Source organism: Rutilus rutilus (assembly GCF_951802725.1).
Source record: "Rutilus rutilus genome assembly, chromosome: 14".
NCBI lineage: Eukaryota > Metazoa > Chordata > Actinopteri > Cypriniformes > Leuciscidae > Rutilus > Rutilus rutilus.
Window position 1 is genome coordinate 10,254,416 of NC_140219.1, and position 22,358 is coordinate 10,276,773.

Sequence of the window (22,358 nt, forward strand, 5' to 3'; positions counted from 1 at the left end):
AACTAAACACATTATTATTTAGATGTGCTTGAGTATTCAGTACTTCATATAGAGTAGTAGGTGAATAGTGCAATATACTTCAAAATAGATCCTCTTAAAGAAACAACCAGGAAGCTACAAAAAAGATGTCTCACTCACGTACCCTTGAAGCAGTATTAAAAGTTTGTTGAAGCAGCATAATTATACATTTTGCAAGTATTTAAAGGGGTGGGATAATGCCCTTTTCACAAGATGTAAATTAAGTCTTTGATGTCCCCAGATTGTGTATGTGAAGTTTTAGCTCAAAATACCCCACAGATATTTTTATATATTAAAATTGTCACTTTTTGAGGGTGATCAAAAACGCACCGTTTTTGTGTCTGTCCCTTTAAATGCGAAAGGGTGGAGTTTCAACAGCTTGTGCCCTTTTACCTCACACAGACATGCACTGAAAATTTCAAAAACTTTTAGCCTTTTATGTTCAAACCGAAGTCAGACAAACATGTAGAATGCAACAGGACATTTCTGAATGGTTAGTTGATGAATTTAGGTAGCTTATGTGTTATCTTCTAGTCATTGATTAGCATATTCTGTCATGATAAACTATCCATTTTAGGGTTAGTGATGTCACTAACCCGGGAGGAATGTCGTGTAGTCCCTACCAGCCGTTTGTTGTAGTCCTTAAAAAAATTATTTCTTTAAAAGCAAATATCTTCGTTTGCTTTGAACTTTGAGCGTCGTAACTTTGCAGATTTCGTTTATGCTCAAACAGCAACATTACACACTAACTAAAGTTAGAAAAGTGAAATCATATTCAACCACCCCTTTAACTTATTGTTTTTATTAAACCAGACATAAATGAACTCAAATGGGGTATGTAACACAGTCAAATTAATGAGCCGTTTGTTGATTGGGGAGTTAGATGGCAATGATCAAAGGGCCATTGCAAAGACATCACAGCTCTTCATAGAAAGTGAAATCTTTTGAGAAAAAGAGTACTTTTTTGGGGCTTTGGTTAAGGATCACAGGGTAAAATTTGTTATCTAAAATTGGTGAATGTAGTAATTTAGCATTTAATGAATAAATGATGACTTCAGCTATGTGGGCATTAATAGAGCCATAAAGTCTTACAATAGTAAGACCTGGAACACTGGAAATCTTTTCATGTTCACAAACGCTCAGTGTTTTTACATTTTACATTTATTCATTTAGCTGACGCTTTTATCCAAAGCGACTTACAATTGCTATATGTCAGAGGTCGCACGCCTCTGGAGCAACTAGGGGTTAAGTGTCTTGCTCAGGGACACATTGGTGTCTCACAGTGGATTCGAACCCGGGTCTCTCACACCAAAGGCATGTGTCTTATCCATTGCGCCACACCAACCCCGCTGTTTTTGGCTCTACAAGTGGCTGACCCTATCATCCAGAGCTTTGTTTAGGAATTTTTGATATTTTTAATGAAATATGTATCAAAGACTGTATCTTAGATGTAAAGGAAGGCCATTTTGTTCATATCAAGATGAAAGTGTTTAATAAACATGTAAAGATCTGTGAGAGATTAATGGGCGGTAATGATGATGATTGTTTTTGTACCTAAACAGCTTTTTTTCTTTCTATGTCTAGACATGATACCATGAATGTTTTAAGCAGTTTGTGCTTCTGCAGCAAACAAAAAAGAAGAGGTTTCTAACAATTAAAATCCTTGATAATAGTGTGCAGCCTGCATGATCTCATTAGTATTCATTAGTTTGCCATACAACTTTATAGCACACATACATCTTAATACTGTGACGTTACATATAAATGTATGAAAGGCTTCTAAAGCATAAACACTTTTACTTGAGATGTACAAATGATTTTGTATCCTGTATATAATATTTAATTCTATTAATTCTAATATTAACACCAATCACACAAACACACACTGTGAAAACAGGCTGTAATGACAAACATTTTAGATATCAGTGAAAATTCTTCATTCCAATTTCAATGCCACAACTAAAACTACTAGCCTAACTAATATATAATTTTAAATATTATTAAAGACAGACAAACAGTCAAGTAAAAAAACAACAACAACAAATAATCGAATTGCAAGCATGTCTCGATGTCGCACCAAGAAAAACGTCATCAGAGAAGAGATGTTGCTGCAAGAGGGAGGGAAAGTTATTTTGATTAAAGGTTATGAGAGCACATACATAAAAAAAAGATGTGCACAGATAAATCATTTATAATAAATAATGCAATATTTCATAAAAAAAAAAAGAATTTAGAATTTTGATTTCATGGTGACTTTAAAGGAACAGCTGTGAAAAAGTTCTGAGGTCGCAGAATAGCAACTGCAGCAGGCAGCGATGTTGCCTTTGACTTTTGATATTTATCGCAAGAGAGAAAAAAAGTCTGCTATGATACGTGAATGAGGCTAATGTGTTAAATTTAGCACAATGAAAGTTGACACAGTTCTAGCATAAAAAAAAATTTCTCAGAATTCATAGCACTTAATTTACACTACTGTTCATGATGTTTTGAGTCAGTATAATTTTTTTTTTAAAGAAATTAATACTGTTTAAATTGATCAAAAGTAACTCTAAAGACATTTATAATATTACAAAAGATTTCTTTTTCAAAATGATTGTTGTTCTTTTGAACTTTGTATTCATCAAAGAATCTGAAACCAATCACGGTTTCCACAAAAATATTAAGCAGCACAACTAATTTCAGCATTGAAGATAATAGGAAATGTTTCTTGAGCAGCAAATAAGAGAATGATATGTGACACTGAATACTGGAGTAATGATGCTGAAAATTCAGCTTTGCCATCAAAGGAATGAATTACTTTTTTTAAATGATTAACTATTCAATTATAAAACAGCTATTTAAATTTGTAGTAATAATTCACAATATTTCTGTTGTTATTGTATTCTTGATCAGATAATGCAGTCTTGGTGAGCACTGAGCGTAAGAGACATCTTTAAAAAATGTTTAAAAAAAATTACCAACCCCAAACTTTTGAATGGTATGGTACCTCTAGAGTAATACATGTTAGGACATTTTATCATAATTTTAAGGTTGAATACTGACAACGTCAAGCTCCAAAATGAACATAAAAATGTCATAAAGTAGTTCATATGACTTGTGCGCTATACATTTCAAAATCATGCAGTTTTGAGTGAGGAAGAGAAAAAAAAAGTAATTTAATTTTAGTATTCACTTGAGTTTATTATGAAGTTTGTCAAATAATACATTTTTGATATATTCCTCATAAAACTATAATAACAGGATATAGGTTTTGATGGCCTTTGGCACTGTCTTGCGGCACCATATCGCAGATCTGTAGCTTAATAAATAAGTTATGGAAAGTGGCAGGGGCATTTCTCACGTACGTGAACATTCACTTACACTGTCATAATTTGTCTGAACCTCACTATGTGGAACCGTATACGTGTCGAGGCTTTTCCTTGGCATATTAATTATAGTTATCTTTCTCATCTCATCTTTTTCAAATCTGCCATTTCATGGTTCTCCGTTTGTTTTTGTTGACCCTATGAAAAATCTGTCAAACTTAGAAACCCATGAAATGGAGAGAAAGTAGATGTCCTTGTTTGAAATCGGCCCTGATTGAGGGAGGGCCCCTAATTTTCTCTCTGCTGTCTAATGGTCCCATCATTCACTCATCATTTAATAGTAAGCAAGGGTATGGAATTAAAGGTTTGGTAGATTGGTAGCACTGGAAATGTTCCGCTGGCACTCTTTATACAGGACTAACGTTTTGTCCATTGCAATGAAGTCATAGCACTCGAAGCAAGTAATAACATGGTCAAATAGATTTTTGTTTCAGTCCCTCAAAGCTGAGTAGCCACCAAGATTTATGGAAAAGATGTATCTTTCATATTTTCAGTAGCCCTACTATTTTTATCCCAAAGTACTAGACTCATAATTGACAGAATTTGTCATTAGGTCATACTGTCATAACTGGCAAAATAAAGTAATCAAGCAAATTATAATAGGGGCAATTGACAGATTATGAACTAAATAAGAAAATGTGGTGATGAAACAACAACTATGTGTTGTTTGTTTGGGAGTGCAGCATGCCCAGTCAGCTCTCTGTGATTGTGAGCATTGTGAGCGTTTACCATTAAGAACGCTGCGCTCCCGCCGATCGCTCTTTGAGAAGGGGGGTAGGCAGCAGATTTATCTCTCCGTGCCATCAAGGAGACGGCCAAGTCAGTAGGCCGTTCTATGGCAGCCAGGGGCGTAACAGCCATTATAAAAGTGGGGGGGACAAAAGCTGTATGGTGATGTGACCCAAAGGTGATGTTCATAAATTCTAGATAGAATAGCAATTGGCATTTTACAGCACCCTAGTGGCAATTTTGGGAACATGCCATGATAGCTTACAGCAACCTATTTTTGTGAAATCATACTCAAAATAAAAAAAAATACTGCAGGACTTGGGACTTTCAGACCACTGTGGACATCTATACTTTATTTTTATGAAATAAAGATATTTTATGATATTTACAATATTTCAGTTACACTACACTTGAACAATAACTTTTATCATACTTCTTAACAGTTGGCCAAAAAAAAAAGTGTTCAATGAGTATACAGATTACATCTACAGTAATTTTATAACTGTACATTTTATAAAAATATATCAATAAAACCTAAATCAATGTATTTACAAGGTTTTAATATTATCAAAATTTAAGTGAGATTTTAATCAAAACTTCCAAACTGAGTTTTTCAGCTTTCCTTGCAGGCCACAAATTGTTGAGCAATCTTTTTTCTCGCTAATTGATCAAGTTTTTCCTTGTGTATATGACACACAGCAACACTATTCAGCCGTGTTTGTGTCATGGTACTACGAAGCCATGTTTTTAGCCTCCTGAGACCACTGAAACTTCTCTCAGCTTCGGGTTTCGCAACGGATTTCTGGACACATCCCCTGAAGGATGCTTGCTGCATTTTGTGTGTTAAGGGATATTTTTTCCAGTTCTGGGTACATTTGTACCACATTATCATCAACCACCCCTGTTAAGAGGATGTTTTCCAGATTCCTTAGCATCAGCAACCCTTCCTGCTCAAAACGTTCTCTGAACTGCATATCCACAACATCAAGCACTTTGTAAAACTCTGTTTTGTAAAATTCAGATGGAGATGAATGCACATGTGCACAAGCCTGACCAGTTAGACGTTTAGGAGGATTACGAGTACGGGGCAGTGCAATTGGAGAGAGATCAAGGATTTGGCACATTTCTGATGCTTTGGTGTAGAAAATTAGAAACCTCTCTGAATTTCTTTTATTTGCAACAGCATCCTTCACATAAGCAACAGCAGAAAGCATACCATTGATGGTCTGTGTTCGACTTTGGAGAGATGTGTTGAGATTCTCCAATTCTTCTATAGCCTCTAAGGCAAGCAGAAGACCAAGAACTACATTTCCCTGCTGGAATCTGTCATGTAGTCCATTTGCCCTGTTAGCCGTGTCTGAGCTGCCCGCTGCCATTTCATTCAGTAATCCCGTAATTATGTGGTAAAAAATAAAAATAAAAATCGGTGTAATAAGTGTACAATGATATACATTATTATCCCTTAAATGTCACTCTTAATAGTCTTGTTTGAACTTGATCGTTTGTCTTTGGCTGAAAGCCACTTGTTGCGAACTTTTCTTCGCGGAAGCTTCACGTTTATTTCAAGTGAGTGAGATAAAATATTTCAACTCAAAACAACATTTTGTGCCCAATTAAGTTATTTCCCAGACGTAGTTTTGGTATTAAGGTCAAAGTTAACTTGCCTTGCGGTCGCTATGAACAGTGGGTGATGGTCACACAAGACGACTCGGCAGATTTGAAGTGTTTATTGTAGTGACCATCCTCGATTAAGTTTCACTCAGGACTTTTGTAAAAGCCAAAATATGACCACACCTCAGATTTGGTCCTCTTAAAAGGCTGAAAAATCTTCTGAGCACGGTCACTGCCTTCCGCCATTCCCTCCCGAATAAAAAACAAAAAAAACATTATAACGCGATAATCAAATACGGTTTTAATGATAATTAAATTTTAAACAATAATACTAACCGTCAGTACATTTTATCGTGGTTTATAGTGAAACCGGTAATCGTCCCATCCCTACCGGCGCGACGTGACGAGGTCCATACGGGTTCTGTTGTCTTACACGTCTTACTGCGTTACAGTTGGTTAAATCATAACAAGGAAACTTTACACGTGATTCATGTCATCGCGACATACTGTAACACTTTATACTTACAGTGTGTGTTTGAAAAAAGGATGTAATCGTCCTCTGCTTTTTTCTGGGGTGCATTTTACCCCAGACGGCCAAACAGCAAAGTGACGAACGAAAATCAACAAGAGATTTGAAGCTCATGGCAGACACGCCCAAGAGATGATTCACGCTGTGATTGGCTGAATGTTAGTTCACTCAAGTCTAAGTAACAAATCAGAGAACACGGGCGGAAATATTGGCGCTGGGTAAAAAAAAAAAATGCGGGAGACAGAATCACCTGTTTCTAAAAGTGCGGGGGACGTGTCCCCTGATGGCAGCCCTGGTGGCTACGGAGAGACATCTTTGGCTGAGCCTCTCAGGAATGAAAGAAAGAGAAAAAACTTTCCTTCTGAACGCCCCGCTTTCCCCTGCTGGCCTATTCGGTGAGTTGATAGGTTTCAAGAAGTAAAAAAGCAGGCGGCGGCGTTCCAGAAATCCAGTTCTACCAGAAAGACTCGGGAGAATAAATACTGTAACAATTAAACATTTATTAACAGCCCAACAAGCAATCAAGTTCTTTGGCGTAGGCCCCGTCCGTAGCTTGCAATCCGAGGGTCCGGATCTGCATATCCTGCCTGAAGACGAAGGCAGGGGCGCAGCCAACCCCCAAAAATAGGTGGGAGATAATCCCACCGAGACGGAGCCCACCCCCAAAGAATAGTAAATAAAGTATACCCACCGGTTGAGTATCCTGAAGTTCCTAAAACAAGAAAGAGAAAAAAGTTAACATAATAAGCCAGACATGGAACGTGATTTATTAATTAGCTATCGGCTATGACATGAGCCGCTCCATCATAATTAGACAGAGAACCTGAAAGGTATAATGCGGAGATGTGTAATATGCATATGCATTTAGTATGCTGCTGAATATATAATGTTTATCTGATGCTGACGCTTCCGGCCAAGCGACTTTAACTATATTTCAAAACACGCTAAGTCTTATCGTTACAAGTTCCTAGTAGAAGGAACCTATTACCTTAGCTACAAAACCAATGCTCTACTAAATGAGCTAAAGGGAAAGGGTTAATGGAAGTAGCGCAGAGAAAAAGAGAACGTTGAATAATGAAGCTAACTAGTACATGGATTAGCCAGTAGGAACATGACCTGTTAGCCCATACTGTGTAAGGCCACTATGGAACACATGGACCGGCCGTGACGGATCATACAGAGACAAGGCCGCTATGGAGCACACTGAACAGGCCACCTTGGCCACATAAAACAGGCCACCTTGGGCCACATAAAACGGCCACCTTGGCCACACAGTGCCCGGCCACATGGCCTTGCTAGACCACAGAGACGAGGCTGTACAGCCACACGGCCTACTAGACCACAGAGACAAGGCTGGCGATCAGCCACAACGGCTTCTAATGCCACATGGAAGACGAAGTAGACTGGACAAGGCTGCGAGGCCACACAGAAATGATCCCGCAAGACCACAAGACCACCATGGCCATTTTTTGACAAGGCAACTATACCTTGAGGCTGCTTAGCCACACATACACCAGCCACTTAGGCTACATGAAACCGATGCCGCTAAGGGCCACTAGACCACTGGTCTTTTTTACATACAGGACAATGCAATGATATGCCACAAAGCCGCTAACGGCCACATAGAACAAACCACACAGAACGACGGCCACTAGGCCACATAGAACCGATGCCACTAAGGGCCACTAGATCACTGGTCTTTTTTACATACAGGACGAGGCAACAGTATGCCTCAAGGCCACGAAGACCCACACAAAACCAAGGCCTGCTGAGCCACAAGGCTGCTAATGCCACACAGAAACGAAAAACACTCATAGACAAGGCCACTAGGCTACATGAAACCTAAGCCCCGAAGGACCATGCTGCCAGCGATAGGCACAAAGGACAAGGCAACAATATGCCACAAGGCCATGGAGACCACACAAAACCTATGCCCCGGAGGGCCACATTGCCGCAAGGCACAAAGGACAAGGCAACAATATGCCACAAGGCCACTAGAGCCACACTGAGACGAGTTGAACAGAGACGACGGCCACTATGCCACACTGAACGAGCCACGAGACCACTGGTCATTTTTTACATACAGGACAAGGCAATGATATGCCACAAGGCCTCGAAGACCCACACAAAGACAAGGCCCACTAATGCCACACATAAACGAAACACTTATAGACAAGGCCACTAGACCACACAAAACCTAATCCCAGAAGGACCATACCGCCAGCAATAGGCACAAAGGACAAGGCAACAGTATGCCACAAGGCCGTTGAGACCACATAAAACCTAGGCCCCGGAGGACCATACTGCCGTATAGCACAAAGACAAGGTAACAATATACCACGAGGCCACTAGAAGCCACACAGAGACGAAATACGCAGAGACGATGGCAACTAAGCCACATAGAGACAATGACATGTTGGCCATACAGACAAGTAACACCCAAGACTATCTACAGATAGATAGAGCATAGCACCACCACCACCAGTTGCTTAGAAATTTACCTGAAGTTACTGGAGAGCTTGCTGAGCTTCAAGGATTGTTTTTGAATCGGGTCTTATATAAGACTCGAATCCATCTGCCCAGGATCTTGATAGCTGAAGTAGAAATGCCGCGTTCAGCTGCTGTAGTAGCTGCCCCAATCCTGAATGAATGACCGGTATACCGGGAGCGAGATAAGCTGCAGCTTTTGAGGACAGAAACTAAATAAGTCCTAAACCAGGCTTTAGAGAGGGGTGCTCCATTAGGAAGGATAAATAAAGGGGAATGATCTGAGGATCTCTGCCGAATTTTAAGGAATTTAAGCATAGATGTGAAGGGACAGAAATTGTTGTTAATTTTGGAAATGGTTAGTGTGACGCCAAAACCTTCAGAATCGTTCTTAGAGTGCTTAAGAAATAGTGTAAAGAAATTAGGTGAGAAGCGTAAATCAGAGAAGGAAAGGCCGTGGGTGGAAACAAATTGGTTGGTTGCTGAAGTAAATTCACCTGGACGCATGAATCCATAGAAAGCAGTTAAAAACACGTCTTCTAGCAAAATATTAGAGTATGTGGAAAAGAGACCACTATGGATGGAAGTGATTAATCTTTGCAATAAAGACAACGTAAGAGGCAGCCGTTTATCAGGAGAATTGCTAGAGGGATTTACTTATGCCTTTAAGCAATAAGCGAATGGAAGGAGCAGTGAAAAGACTTGGAAAATCAGGATTAAAATATCTTGCATAAAATTGAATACCTGCAAGTAATCTACGAATAGATGAAGGTTTGAGATTGCGTTTTTTGAAATTGAAAACGAGAAAAGAGCAGACGGTCGAAAGCAAAATTGGAAAAGCCGTCTGAAAGTCTGAAAACGAAAACGAGAGAGCGCATCAGCAATAACATTTGAGTGCCCGGGTATATGAGCAGCCTTAATGATGAAATTGAAAACGACTGATTGAAGACTGATTAAACGTCTTACGAAAGGCATAATCGTCTTGCAGGATGATCTGCCTTTATTAATGATGGCAACGACGGCTTCGTTATCGCAGAACATCATAATGCGTTTCCTTGACCACGCTGGACCCCAAATTACGCTGGCTAAAACTAAAGGATAGAGCTCGTAGAGTGCGGAAGAAACTGAGCCAGAATTAAACTCGGGAAATTCGATTGCCCATTTTTCTGCGAACCATTGCCCTTGAAAGAACCCCCCGAATCCGATAGATGGGGCAGCATAGGTGAATAGATGAAGATCTGCTGATGATTCGAAAGCATCGTTGTAAAAAAAAGAAATGCCGTTCCAATCGTTTAACAAGCGAGTCCAGAATTTAATGTCAGAAAGACATCCTTCATCTAGCTGGAGCAAATCACTTAAATCTTGCACAGAATGGGCTAGAGTTAACAATCGAGAAATAAAAGCCCTTCCTTGCGGGATTATACTCATAGCGAAATTTAGGTGACCAAGCAGAGAGAGCATGTCGCGTTTCAAAACGATACATAGGGAGGAAAATGTTTCCAGAAAAGATCTGATCCTTAAAAGCTTTTCGTGAGGGAGAGAAGCTTGCATTTTTACCGAATCGAGGGAAATGCCTAGAAATTCGAGCGAAGTGGAAGGGCTGAGTGTTTTTTCTGCAGAGAGGGGAACGCCTACATCGCTAAAAACCTGTTTAAGTATGTCGAGAATAGAAGATTGAGAAGATGGAAAATCGATCAGCAGAAAATCAAGTAAATGCAAAACGAAAGGAAGTTGAGAAGGGCGTGAGAGATTAACAACTCTCTCAACCTCCTCAGCAAGCTCCCTCTGAAAAACCCCAAGATTCCAACCCGGTACTAGCAAGGTGTACCTAATAAAGTGGCTGGTGAGTGTGTGTGTATAAACTGTATATAGATACAGTATATACTTATTATACTTATTTATATTATTTATAAATAAATAAATATAGCCTATTTCGTTCATTTTATTTACTTCCCATATATAGCAGCAATTAAGTAGACATTAATTTCTTTAGATTGCTGTTTATTTGTAGAATGCCTAGAATGCAGTGGTCATCTTTATAGTTTTTGTAATAATTTTGTTCAATTTGCCATGGACCAGCTGTGTAAACAAGGCCATTCATCTAAATTTTACACAGGGAGGAGATATTACCTCAGCACTTAATCTTCCTTGTCATTTTACATTTTCTTTACCAAACCTGAAAAGACCAGCAATGACGCACAGAGGATGCAGTGTGGTGATGCTTAGATTTTAAAAACGTAACAGCTCCATAGCGTTCATGTTTTGCAAACTCTTAAGCATCTTCATTACAGTTTTTAACGTAACATGTTATCATCACAAAGCCACTAAATCGATATTACCCAGTTATAAAAAAACTGATGTGCATCCACTTTTTAAGGATGACAGTATCGCAGATCAATCATGTTGTGTTAAGAGACATTATTAAAGTGAAGTATATTAGTGGTGGGGAGCCTTTCTTTGGAAATACCCTCAATTGGGTATCATTATTTTTAATGGGGTAAACTAGAAGTAATAGAAGTGTACAGTCCCTGTGCATTTAAAATCAATGAAGAGGTCAAAAGTTACAGACGGGTTTCCCCTCTTTTCATGTAAGGAAAGATTATGGTGTCTTTACTAATGGCTGCTCAATATAATCAACAGTGTGAGCTGCTGTAATTGTGACATGAGGCTGGATGGGGAAGAAATCACCTTGCAGAGCCTTGCTGGGACACAAATTTCCTGTCAATGGTGGATTTACATTTATTGCAATGCTGTTCACTCATGTTGTGTGCAGTATAGTGTTAAAAGATATGTTAAAAGATATGCTTTTTTTTTGAGTGGTAGAGTAGAGGAAAAGATTGTAAGATGTAAGGGTTTACTAGGTTTTTTTAATAATACCCCACCCCTAAATTAAAGGGACAGAAATTTTCTCTCAAATGAATGGTTTAATTCGAATGGTTTGATTCTGTCAGTATTTATTCACCCTCATATTGCTTCAAATCATTCCATATCTTTTCAAATAATATCCTTTTGTACCCTGTTTGTAAGACACCTGTAATAATTAAGGGAGAATATTAATTGAGATACCAGATAAGAGTTATTATGCTAAATCATTCATTTATGCAATTTGAATATGGCATACTTTTTGTCCTGCGATATTTGAATATTTCTGTAGGTTTTTTTCTGTTTTTCCTGTAAATTGTTTTAAAGTGCAGTAATGCATTTCTATAAGGTGACAGGTTGCTCGTTATTTTCATGAATGTTTGAGATGGATCCATTTTTTTCCATTACAGTTTATGAAAGTCATCAGGCCTGCCATTTTGGCATTTCAGTTTAAAATGAGAGATTGACTTACTATGAACACCCCTAGATGTGGTACCCCTTGTGGTATGACGTAAACAAAACAAACACACACTTTTTTTTCTGTTGATGAAATATTAAGATTATATGATATTTTATATATTGTAGTATATACAATATAAAAAGTAATCTAAAATAGGGTCATCTAAAATCGTCTGCCCGACATTTTTCACTTTCTTGGAAAATGTATTTACCTCAAAGACTGTTTGAGATGTTTGTACCACAGCTTAGATGTTTAATTAACATTTGCATTTTTACCCATGCTTAATCAATTACCTGCATGACACGAAAGGAATGCCATAGAAAATTGATGGATAATGAGCTCCTCAAGCAAAGTGTTGATGTTTCAGCATCACATTTCCTTTATCCTTAAACGCTATAGTTAAAATTAAATATGTTAATTGGTAATGACCCCAGAAGACATTATCTTGGGCAGTTTGCTTGCATTTAACCATGTCTAATTTGGCTGAAGTTATAATATTCAAACAGAACAGAATTATCCTTTATACATCTGAAAGAGTCCACTTTTATTTGTTTTCAAATTCACCATATGGGCACCTTTGGTCCTGTGGACCTTGAAGAACTGAAGTCCCTTTAAATCACACTGGTCACTCTAGTTTATTAAATTTATCTTCTTAAAATGCTCAACTGTGGATATAAATCCATCCATCCATCCATCCACCGATCCATCCCCAGAATGTGTTTAATTAAATGCAGAGGGACAGTGTGGCTCCCCCAGCCTTTGGAAGGTCAGTATCCCCCTGTGCTGACCATTTGGGCTGAGTGGTCGATGCTCAGTTAAATCACACTGGTCACTAGTTTATTCAATTTGTCTTCAAATAATGCACAACTCTGGATATAAATGCAGTCCATCCATCCATCCATCTAGCCATCCCATCTATCCCATCCATACAATCCCACCTCATACATCCCAGAAAGTGTTTAATTAAATGCAGAGGGACAGTGTGGCTCCACTAGCCTTTGGTAGGTCAGTATCCTCCTGTACTAATACTTGAGCTGAGATGTCAATGCTCAATGAGGCAGCTGGATTATTAATAAGATGGTCAGGCTGAAATTTCACAACAAATCAATTGTAATTTTTTGTACAAATTTTACGTTAAGAACCCAGCTTGAGTCTTCTGTACCTTTAACATCATTACATTCTTTATTACAGGTAGTGTATGCGTTATGCATTACTGTCTGCAATGTATGTATAAAACTGGGATGGGTTTCCCGATAACATTGTCTCTTAGCGCACTACGAAGACTCTTAAGTTATAACTTAACTAAAGGTATACCATTACTAGGCGTGTTCCCCGAACTATACCTTAGAAAGCTGCTTAAGATATACATTCTTACAATTACAACAATTAGCGTCCGAATAGGACTTAACTGACAGTCTGCTTTCACTGGTTTTTGAAAGCGCTCCGCAGCGCGCCGTCTTTTAGAACAACTATTCGCTGTATCGCTGCCATAGTTTGAGCAAACTCCCCAACACAATCATTCCCTTTAAATAGACTATTAAGCCTTTAATGGTTCGGCAGCTGATGTACCTTTGGATAATATAATTAAAAATCTAACAACAATCCGTATAATGACAATTTTATTCTTTGCATGAAAACACTTGAATTAGCCTAATTGAACACTGTCTGGGTATATTAAAACTTCAGAATTATATTCGTATAGCCCTGCAACAGTGATAAGGTAAAGCTAAGAGTGGTCCAGACCAACCTTCCGATCGTATGACTTACAGAAGGTATACTTAACTAAGAACGTTTCGGGAAACACGTATTAACTACACGGTACAGCTTAAGGTGTAACTTAAGAACGACCCATCGTTCATTTCGGGAAACCCATCCCTGATTATTTGAATGTGCTCACCAAGGCTGGATTTATTTGCTCAAAAATACAGTAAAAACAGTAATATTGTGGAAATATTAGTACAATTTAAAATAACTGCTTTCTATTTTAATATATTTTCAAATGTAATTTATTCCTGTGATGGCAAAGCTGAATTTTCAGCATCATTACTCCAGTCTTCAGTGTCACATGATCCATCAAATATCATTTCTAATCTGCTGATTTGGTGATCAAGAAACATTTCTTATTATCAATGTTGAAAACAGTTGTGCACCTTGATATTTTTTCAGGATTCTTTGATGAATAGAAATTTCAAAAGAGCAGCATTTATTTCTAACAGTGTAGAAGTCTTAGGGCCCTATCATACACCTAGCGCAATGCAGTGCCAGGCGCGAAGCAAGTGTTTTTTTTTGCTAGTTTCAGCCCGACGCAGTTATCATTTTCACATCCTATGCCAAGTTGTTTAAAGGGATAGTTCACCCAAAAATGAAAATTCTATCATTGTTTACTCACCCTCAAGTTGTTCCAAACCTGTATGAGTTTCTTTGTTCTGCTGAACACAAAGGAAGATATTTGGAAGAACGTTTGTAATCAACAGATCTCGGTCCCCATTGACTTCCATAGTAGGAAAAAAATATACTATGGTAGTCAATGGGGACCGAGATCTGTTTGGTTACAAACATTCTTCCAAATATCTTCCTTTGTGTTCAGCAGAACAAAGAAACTCATACAGGTTTGGAACAACTTGAGGGTGAGTAAACAATGATAGAATTTTCATTTTTGGGTGAACTATCCCTTTAAATAGCACATGCATTTGCGCCCATTTGTGCACCCATGGGCAGCTGGTCTGAAAACGAGGTGTGTTCAGGCGCATTGTTGGCGCATTGCTATTTTGAGGCAACTGAAATAGACTGTGCCATTTTGAGGCAACTGAAATAGACTGTGCCATTGACCAACTAAAACCTGGTCTAAAGTCAATGGCGCAATATTGTTTTTGTTATTTAAAGAGCGCATTAGTAATGTGCGCCTATAGGCGGGTCCACAACGCGCGTGCACTTTGTCCCGTAGATGGTCTGCTCGTGGTCATGAAGCGTTCAGTTTTTTCGCTTACAAATTCCGCCATGTAAATAGCAAATCCATGGCACAAGCACAACTGGCTTTTAAAGGGAATGGGAGATAAGACTGATTGGTTAATTGTACGTTACACCCAAAACACACTCATTACTCATTAAGAGAATAGGGACAACCCTTTTAGACCATGTGCCGGGCGTGCAGGCCATTTTTACCGTCGTTAAACCAGCAAAAGTGGATTCGAACACGCCCTAAGTTCACTTATGCCGTGCACTTTAGACCATGCGCTTAGATATTAAAAGTAGGGCCCTTAATCTTAACTGTCACTTTTGATCAACTGAATGCATCCTTGCTGAAAATAAGTAGTGATTTCTTGAAAAACTATTTTAAAAAAATCTCACTGACCCCAAACTCTTGAACAATAGTGTATATGTACACAGCGTTTGAATACGAATACAAATGAGATCTCCCTGACAATGAATGATGAAGGCGGATTGAGAAAGGTGGAAGGTTGTTTGAGATGTTAAGTGTGAGGCATCGGGAGACAGGAAACGCCACGAAAAGCACACCTATTTTGCATGCCACCTGCTTCATTTCCTCCACAACTTTTGTAGTTGCCAACCAGTGTCAAGATGATTGACAGGGGTTGCTGAGTAGGTTAACGTGATTCATAAAAAAGAACAAACCCAAATGTGTTGTTATGTATTATGCAACTTCCCCTGAGTGAAAGAGTGAAGGAGTGGAGGCACATTTGTTAAACCGAAGCCCCTGTAAAATGGTCCTTAGCAATTAGAATTTTCTATTGTGGTCTTTGCTGTGCCATCAATGTGCCATTACTCTGTCACACATGTGAACACCTATGCCACAGCAAATGGCTTTGCTTGCAATGACAAGCAGCGTGTGTTTCATTGAGTAACCCTTTACTTCCTGTTTTTTCTTCTAGGGGACAATAATGGTTGGCCACATCTCTTTGATAACTATTTTGGCATCCCCAGTAATAACCTTGGGACTAAGTCAAACGCCTGCTGTGAGTATTCTCTCATTTTTATATTTCAGAGGTTTAATCTCTGCAACAGTTCAGAGAATTTGAACATTGTAGAGAATTTGTAGAGAATGTTTCTTTTAGAAATACTTGTACAATTGCATGTACAATCTGTTTTAACACATTAGGCAGCTGTATTTTGTTCTTCCACATGTTAAAACAACAGTGAGAGATGGACTGTTAGAATAATACACGCACTTTTCAAAACAAAATTCAGTCTGACATGTATATTGCCATTCACATTATTAAAATAAGCATTCTAAAGGTGTTTAAGAGAGTCCCTCGAGTGCACGTGTAGCCATTTTGTTGTAAAAAAAGATTGTCTGAGATATCTTTTTGATTTATAAACTGTTTACACTACTGTTCAAAAGTTTGGGGGTCTTTTGAAAAGAAATGACTACTTTTATTCAGCAAGAATTCTTTGAATTTATCAAAAGTGACAGTGAAGAGTTTTACATCGTTACACAAATCTATAAAAAACAAAAAGCGGTTCTTTTGAAATCAGAAAATAGTTATTTTAAAATGTAGTTATATTTCACAGTATTGCTGTTTTACTCTATTTTTGATCAGATAAATGCATAGAAAGGATTAAGCATTTAAAAAAATCTTACTGACCCCAAACTTTTTAAGTAGACATGACATGACATGATGTTGTCCCATACTCAGAATTTGTGCTCTGCATTTCACCCATCCAAGTGCACACACACAGCAGTGAGTTTTGAACACACACACCATTTTTGCTGCGGTGCCCGGGAGTGTTTTGGGGGTTAGGTGCCTTGAGAGTGGAAGCTGTTCATTCATTCCACCCACCTTCATTTCCTGCTGGGACTGAGACTCGAACCGCGACCTTCGGGTTACAAGTCCAACTCTCTAACTATTAGGCCACAACTGCCCGAATAGGCACTGCTGGGAATAAAATTGCTTAATTAGTATTCATAAGCTGTAACTGGTTAGTTAGACCAGAGCTTTATTAGTCTATAGTTTGCAAGAGCTATAAAATATTTTTTTTCTAGCAAATCCAAGCACTTGAACACCAGATTTAATAAACAGCCAATTGTCTTGAAATTAAAGGGTACACTGAATACATAATATTATAGCTGGAATGCTGGAATGCTTGCATGCTCACTGAATTGGCTCAAATTTTATGATTCAAAACAAACAACCTATAGTTGATTTTCATGCTAACTGTTAAATAAATCTTAAATTGAACACTTCTTTCTTCTTTTAGGAGTCGATTCATGTCCCACTTTGATATTCTGTTATCTGGCTGACTTGCTGTCAAACAACATTTTCCTGTCAGATGCTGTCACTTTAGCTGTATTTACTTCAGAGCAAACAAAACCACCTGCTCATTCCCAAACATCACATTATGAATCCCTGTTGTGCTTTTATGTGATTACAGCCTTTCCAGTCATCAATATTTACTCTGTTTGGAGATTTTAAGGCTTGATGTTTGGAGTCATTTCATTTGTAATGCTCTGTTGATGCCAAAACATGATTGGACAGAAAGATTAACAGCTTAGAATGGACAGCCGCGGCCTGTATATTGCTGGGACATCACTCACTTTTCTCCTATGTGCAAAAAAAAAAGTGTTCTCTCTCATTTAAGAAAAATGTTAAAATGCATTTTTTGTATGAGTTATAAAAGGCTGTTTGATCGTTTCAAAGTTTTATTACTCTGAGACTTGGGCAGGAAATGAAAGAAGATTAGGACAACCTCTCATAACTCCTAGACAGCTCATATCTTGAGGCTCATAGGTTTATGGTTGGAGGTGATAGGCAGTATTGATCACAGATTCATGTTCATATGGAGCTTGGGTGTCTAAAAAATCTGTGATATTGCAGTGTCACTGCAAAGCTCAAATAAACAAACATGACACTGGACAATACAATATGTGTCCAGCCATTTTTGCAGTGATTTTTAACCAGCTAGTCTCAAGGGGATTTTTAGTGGACATAAGTCAGTTCCTCTCAAGTTCACACAGACACGCAGGCAAAGGAACCACAGGTGGAGACATTATCATCACATTATGGACCCGATGGACATGTTCACTCACATTCAACAACCAGAAAGTGTCAAAGCACTGATTTTGTCTTAATTAGGAACCATATGTGTATTCTTGTATGATTTAATAATTTTTGGTTACACTTTATTTTAAGGTGTCCATATTACAGTGTAATTATACATTTATACTGAGTAATAAAAATTAACTACATAGAGTTAGGGTTGGGATTAGGGTGTGGTTTAGGTTTAGTTGCACGTAATTATGCACAAAAGTAATTATTATAGTAACTACATTTAACGTATGTAACAAGGACACTGTAAAATAAAGTGTTACCTTTTTTTAGTGTTGCTTTAAAAGTGTGCCTATGCTATTGTTCTTTTAAATAATTGTAATTTTACTATTTAATACAATGACATTTATACACGACTTAATATCCAGATAATTGTTTGACCACCACTGTTTATATAAAAATATGAGAATCGAAATTGAATGATGTTTTCATATGAATTTACATGAACTAATGATATATCAGGGTTTTATATGTAATGTAAAAATGTTGTGCAATATAATCAATGGAAGTTATTTAGAAGTTTATGCATTTCTGTTTTCAGCATGAACGTATATGGAAGCCCATTTCTGCCACATAAGAAAAATATCATCCCTCAGTAAATTATAATTATGACATAAAAAGTCGAAATAAAGTCAAAATGATAAGCTTTAAAAGTCAAAATTATGACAAACTAAGTCATAAAGAGATTATGATGTGAAATAATAAGATAAATATAGAGTCACACTTTAGATTGGGGTACACATCATTTACTGTTAACTAGGAGTTTTTCCTCAAACTCCTTATTACTGCTAAGGTAGGGTTAAGGGATCTAGAATATGGTCATGCAGAATAAGGCATTAATATGTGCTTTATAAGTACTAATAAACAGCCAATATGCAAGTAATATGCATGCTAATACGCAAAGTTATTAGTGAATATTTGTACCTAATCTAAAGTGTTACCAATTATAGTAATTATGACTTTTATCTCATAATAATGACTTAGTATGTGGTAATTTCAACTTTTTATCTCATGATTATGACTTACTGTATCATAATTTTGACCTTTTTATGTCATAATTATAGTTTTCCAAACTAATATTGACTTAGTCACTCCCCCTTTCTCTCCAAATTAGTCACTGTGGGCCATCCTGGTGTATGTCAGAATTTGATTTCTTTTTCTCACTGTCGCCTCCCTGCATCTTTTGTTCTGTCTTTGTGCTTTTACTTCCTTCTCCAATGTTCAACACTGATAAGACTCTATTGAAACAATGTGTTGGGCCACAGATGGCCTGGCGAGGCATTTCCATTCCCCGGATTTCAGGGCGACTGTTTGCTCTGTTGAGCTGCGATGAAGACTTTGTGTGTTCTGTGTGCTTAATTCTGTCTGGCTGACTGTATTGAACTGTCCAACTGCTGACACCATCAGATTACACGTTTGTTTTCAGTCTTCACATAAAATAGACTTTTATTACTTGACGTCCTTTATTTTAAACTATCTTTAACCAGTGTAAAAAGTGATCCGTTGACAACTTAAAAAAGTGAGGAAACCCGTGGCCTTAAAATTAAGTAAACCAAGCGTAATTGAAAAAATTAAGTTATGTGAACTTGACAATTCCACATAACTTATTTTTTTCAATTACATACAAAGTTTATTTACTTAATGATTTTGAGGCAACACGTTTCCTCACTTTTTTTAAGTTAAGTCAACTGATCAATGATGAAAAACTTAAAGGTGCAGTATGTAATTTCTTTGGCACTAAATCAAATTACTGTACATAAAAATGATGAAGTCATATGATAAATTAATTCTTTTACAAATGAAAAATTTAATATACACAAATATAAATTTTCCTGCGAAACCCCCTGCTTATATCCTTAAAAAAATAAATGGAACATTATTTTGAGTACAATTTTCTAACAAATTTTCTAGTTCTAACTAACTAAATTAATTTGGGGAATTTGGGGATTTTGCCATTTCTTTCTTTTCCATTTCTTTTCTTTCCCCAATATTGTACAATTGTTTATAACATTTCAGTTGTTCACAAGTATTTAGTATAACGCTATATAAATGCCTCATTCATTCATTCATTTATTCATCACCAAACCAATGGTTTACTTAAGCTGCGATTTTAACATTGAATTATACACTTGACCTTTAAAGATAAAATTTCTCTTGAGAGCTCAAATGAATCTAATTGGGGATTCTTTGATATTTATCCTTAACACTAGCTGACACAGACCAATAATTTAGTGCTTATTAGTTCAGCATGACGGTTCGCATATTATGTATTACTGCTTAAATGGCAGATCAAGCTGTTATGCTTTTAAATGCTAAGTGGTGTATCTAAAACTCTCTCTCTTTCTCTCTCCCTTTCTGTCACGCAGTGCTTGGGACCGTCCCAGCTGAGTGCCAGTGCAGGGACCTGGAGCTGGACTGTGACGGTGCACACTTTAAAGATGTCCCCACAGTATCCATTAATGTCACCATGATGTGAGTTTCATGCCCTGTGTGTGGAGCGTGGCTGCAGTTTGTTGAGTTTGTGTGACTTTTTGGATGTGCATGAGATGCCAAAGCCCTGTGGCTTCACAGAAGCTGACACTACTTAACACTACATGGTGAATATGTAGGGGACTGAATAAAGATTTGTCTCAAAGTAGTACTTCATTAAACAAGAGATGATTGTATCAAAGACTAGTGTGATGTATTTGATTTGAGTGCCTTCAATTTGTGAGTACTGCTTGAAAACTGAGATAATTTTATTAAAGGCCAATATTATTCTCCACACACAACATAACTGTGAAGCTTGGTTCTCATTTTTCGCTCAGTGCCTCATTAAAATCTCTATTATTCACATAATAACTGGCTGATATAAAGCTGTATAGCAGTTTAATATGTGAATCTGAAATGCATATTTATGTATCAGTTGAAGCTGCTTCTTAATTAAGGACCAATTTCCTGTATTGCGGCTGTTTGATTTTCTGCTGTTCATTAGTATGCCACTGCCAAACAGTGAAATTCACATCTACCTTTTAGTAATGCAGAGAATGTGGCAAGGTGTATTAAATGGAACGTCACTCTCTGATTTCAAGTAGACACACTGTGTGCCTTCTCTCTAAGGTGTCATGAAAATCATTGCTTTAAAACAGCATCTCTTTATTAGGTGAAACATCTATAGGTTTTTCATAAAGTCAGACATTGCCATTCAATCCTGTTTTTATTACACAAAACACACACACACACACATGAGGACTAAGTGTGTGTATGTATATATACGCTCTGTGTTATAAAAAGTGACATTTAAGACTAGTCTTGCATATTAGTTCTCCCCAAAATCGGCCAGTAGTATTTGCACATTATCACTTAACTTTTGCTGCTTGACTTCACGGAGAAAGGATCATTATAAAATTAATATTAGCCACAGAAAAGGTCCAGTTTTTGCAATTAATACGGGCCCACAGACTATAGGAAGAGACAACTAAATAATTATGAATTTTGAGTGACTATTTCTTAGTCCATCCACACATGAAAATTGGACAACTATTCTCTCACCTGGCAAGTAGTCTGTGCCAGTAATTTCTTTTGTGCACTATCTCTTAGAACAACTGGCTGTCGTTAGCTGAGCTGCTGGCTAACAGCACCGATGTAGCGTTGCGAGGTCGTTTGTTACTCGGAAAACAAATTTTTTGTTTGAGTAGTTCGCTTCATCTTTCTAATTAATTCTTTAATTAAATGTTCTAAAGGCCATATTTAAAAATGGCGTTGAGCATTGCCAAAATGCCAGGCAGCGAATCAGGCAGTGATTAACAGTGCTCTGATCCCATGTGGTGTTGGGCATTGTCAGATTGACGGTACCCACCTAGCCCAATAGCGTGCATGCGAATCAAGGGATCACTGCATCACTGTCTTTACTGGGTGTTTTTTATTCACATGAGATTGGATTAGCTACTAAATGATGCACATCAGAGGGGATTTAGAAGTGGGTATACGCAAAGCCGACTGAAAAAGAAGTGGGTAAACGCCGTATACCTGCGTATACCCTGCACTACACCAGTGTATAGCCTATATAGAGTGTGTGTGTGTGTGTGTGTTTACAAGTTACTGAAGTGTTGTCAGGTAATTCATAGCATAGCTTTGACATCATATGTTTGCTTAGTAGATTGGTGCCTAACTGTGTCTACATTACGTCTACACCGGGTGCAACCGTAGTCACGACGCGTTACGCAGCAACAGTTTGAGACTGTCTACACTAG

General features: G+C 37.7%; 1 protein-coding gene across 3 annotated transcripts in view; it reads left to right on the forward strand.

Moving 5' to 3' along the window:
- The window catches only part of rxfp1 (relaxin family peptide receptor 1), a 49,909-nt gene that overhangs the window by 9,681 nt on the left and 17,870 nt on the right, over positions 1–22,358 (forward strand). For all 3 annotated transcript variants that reach the window (XM_084430290.1, XM_084430292.1, XM_084430291.1), the window contains 2 exons: positions 15,952–16,035; positions 20,493–20,598. In XM_084430290.1, the coding sequence (XP_084286416.1) occupies positions 15,952–16,035; positions 20,493–20,598 (190 nt within the window). The remainder of the gene's footprint in view (positions 1–15,951; positions 16,036–20,492; positions 20,599–22,358) is intronic.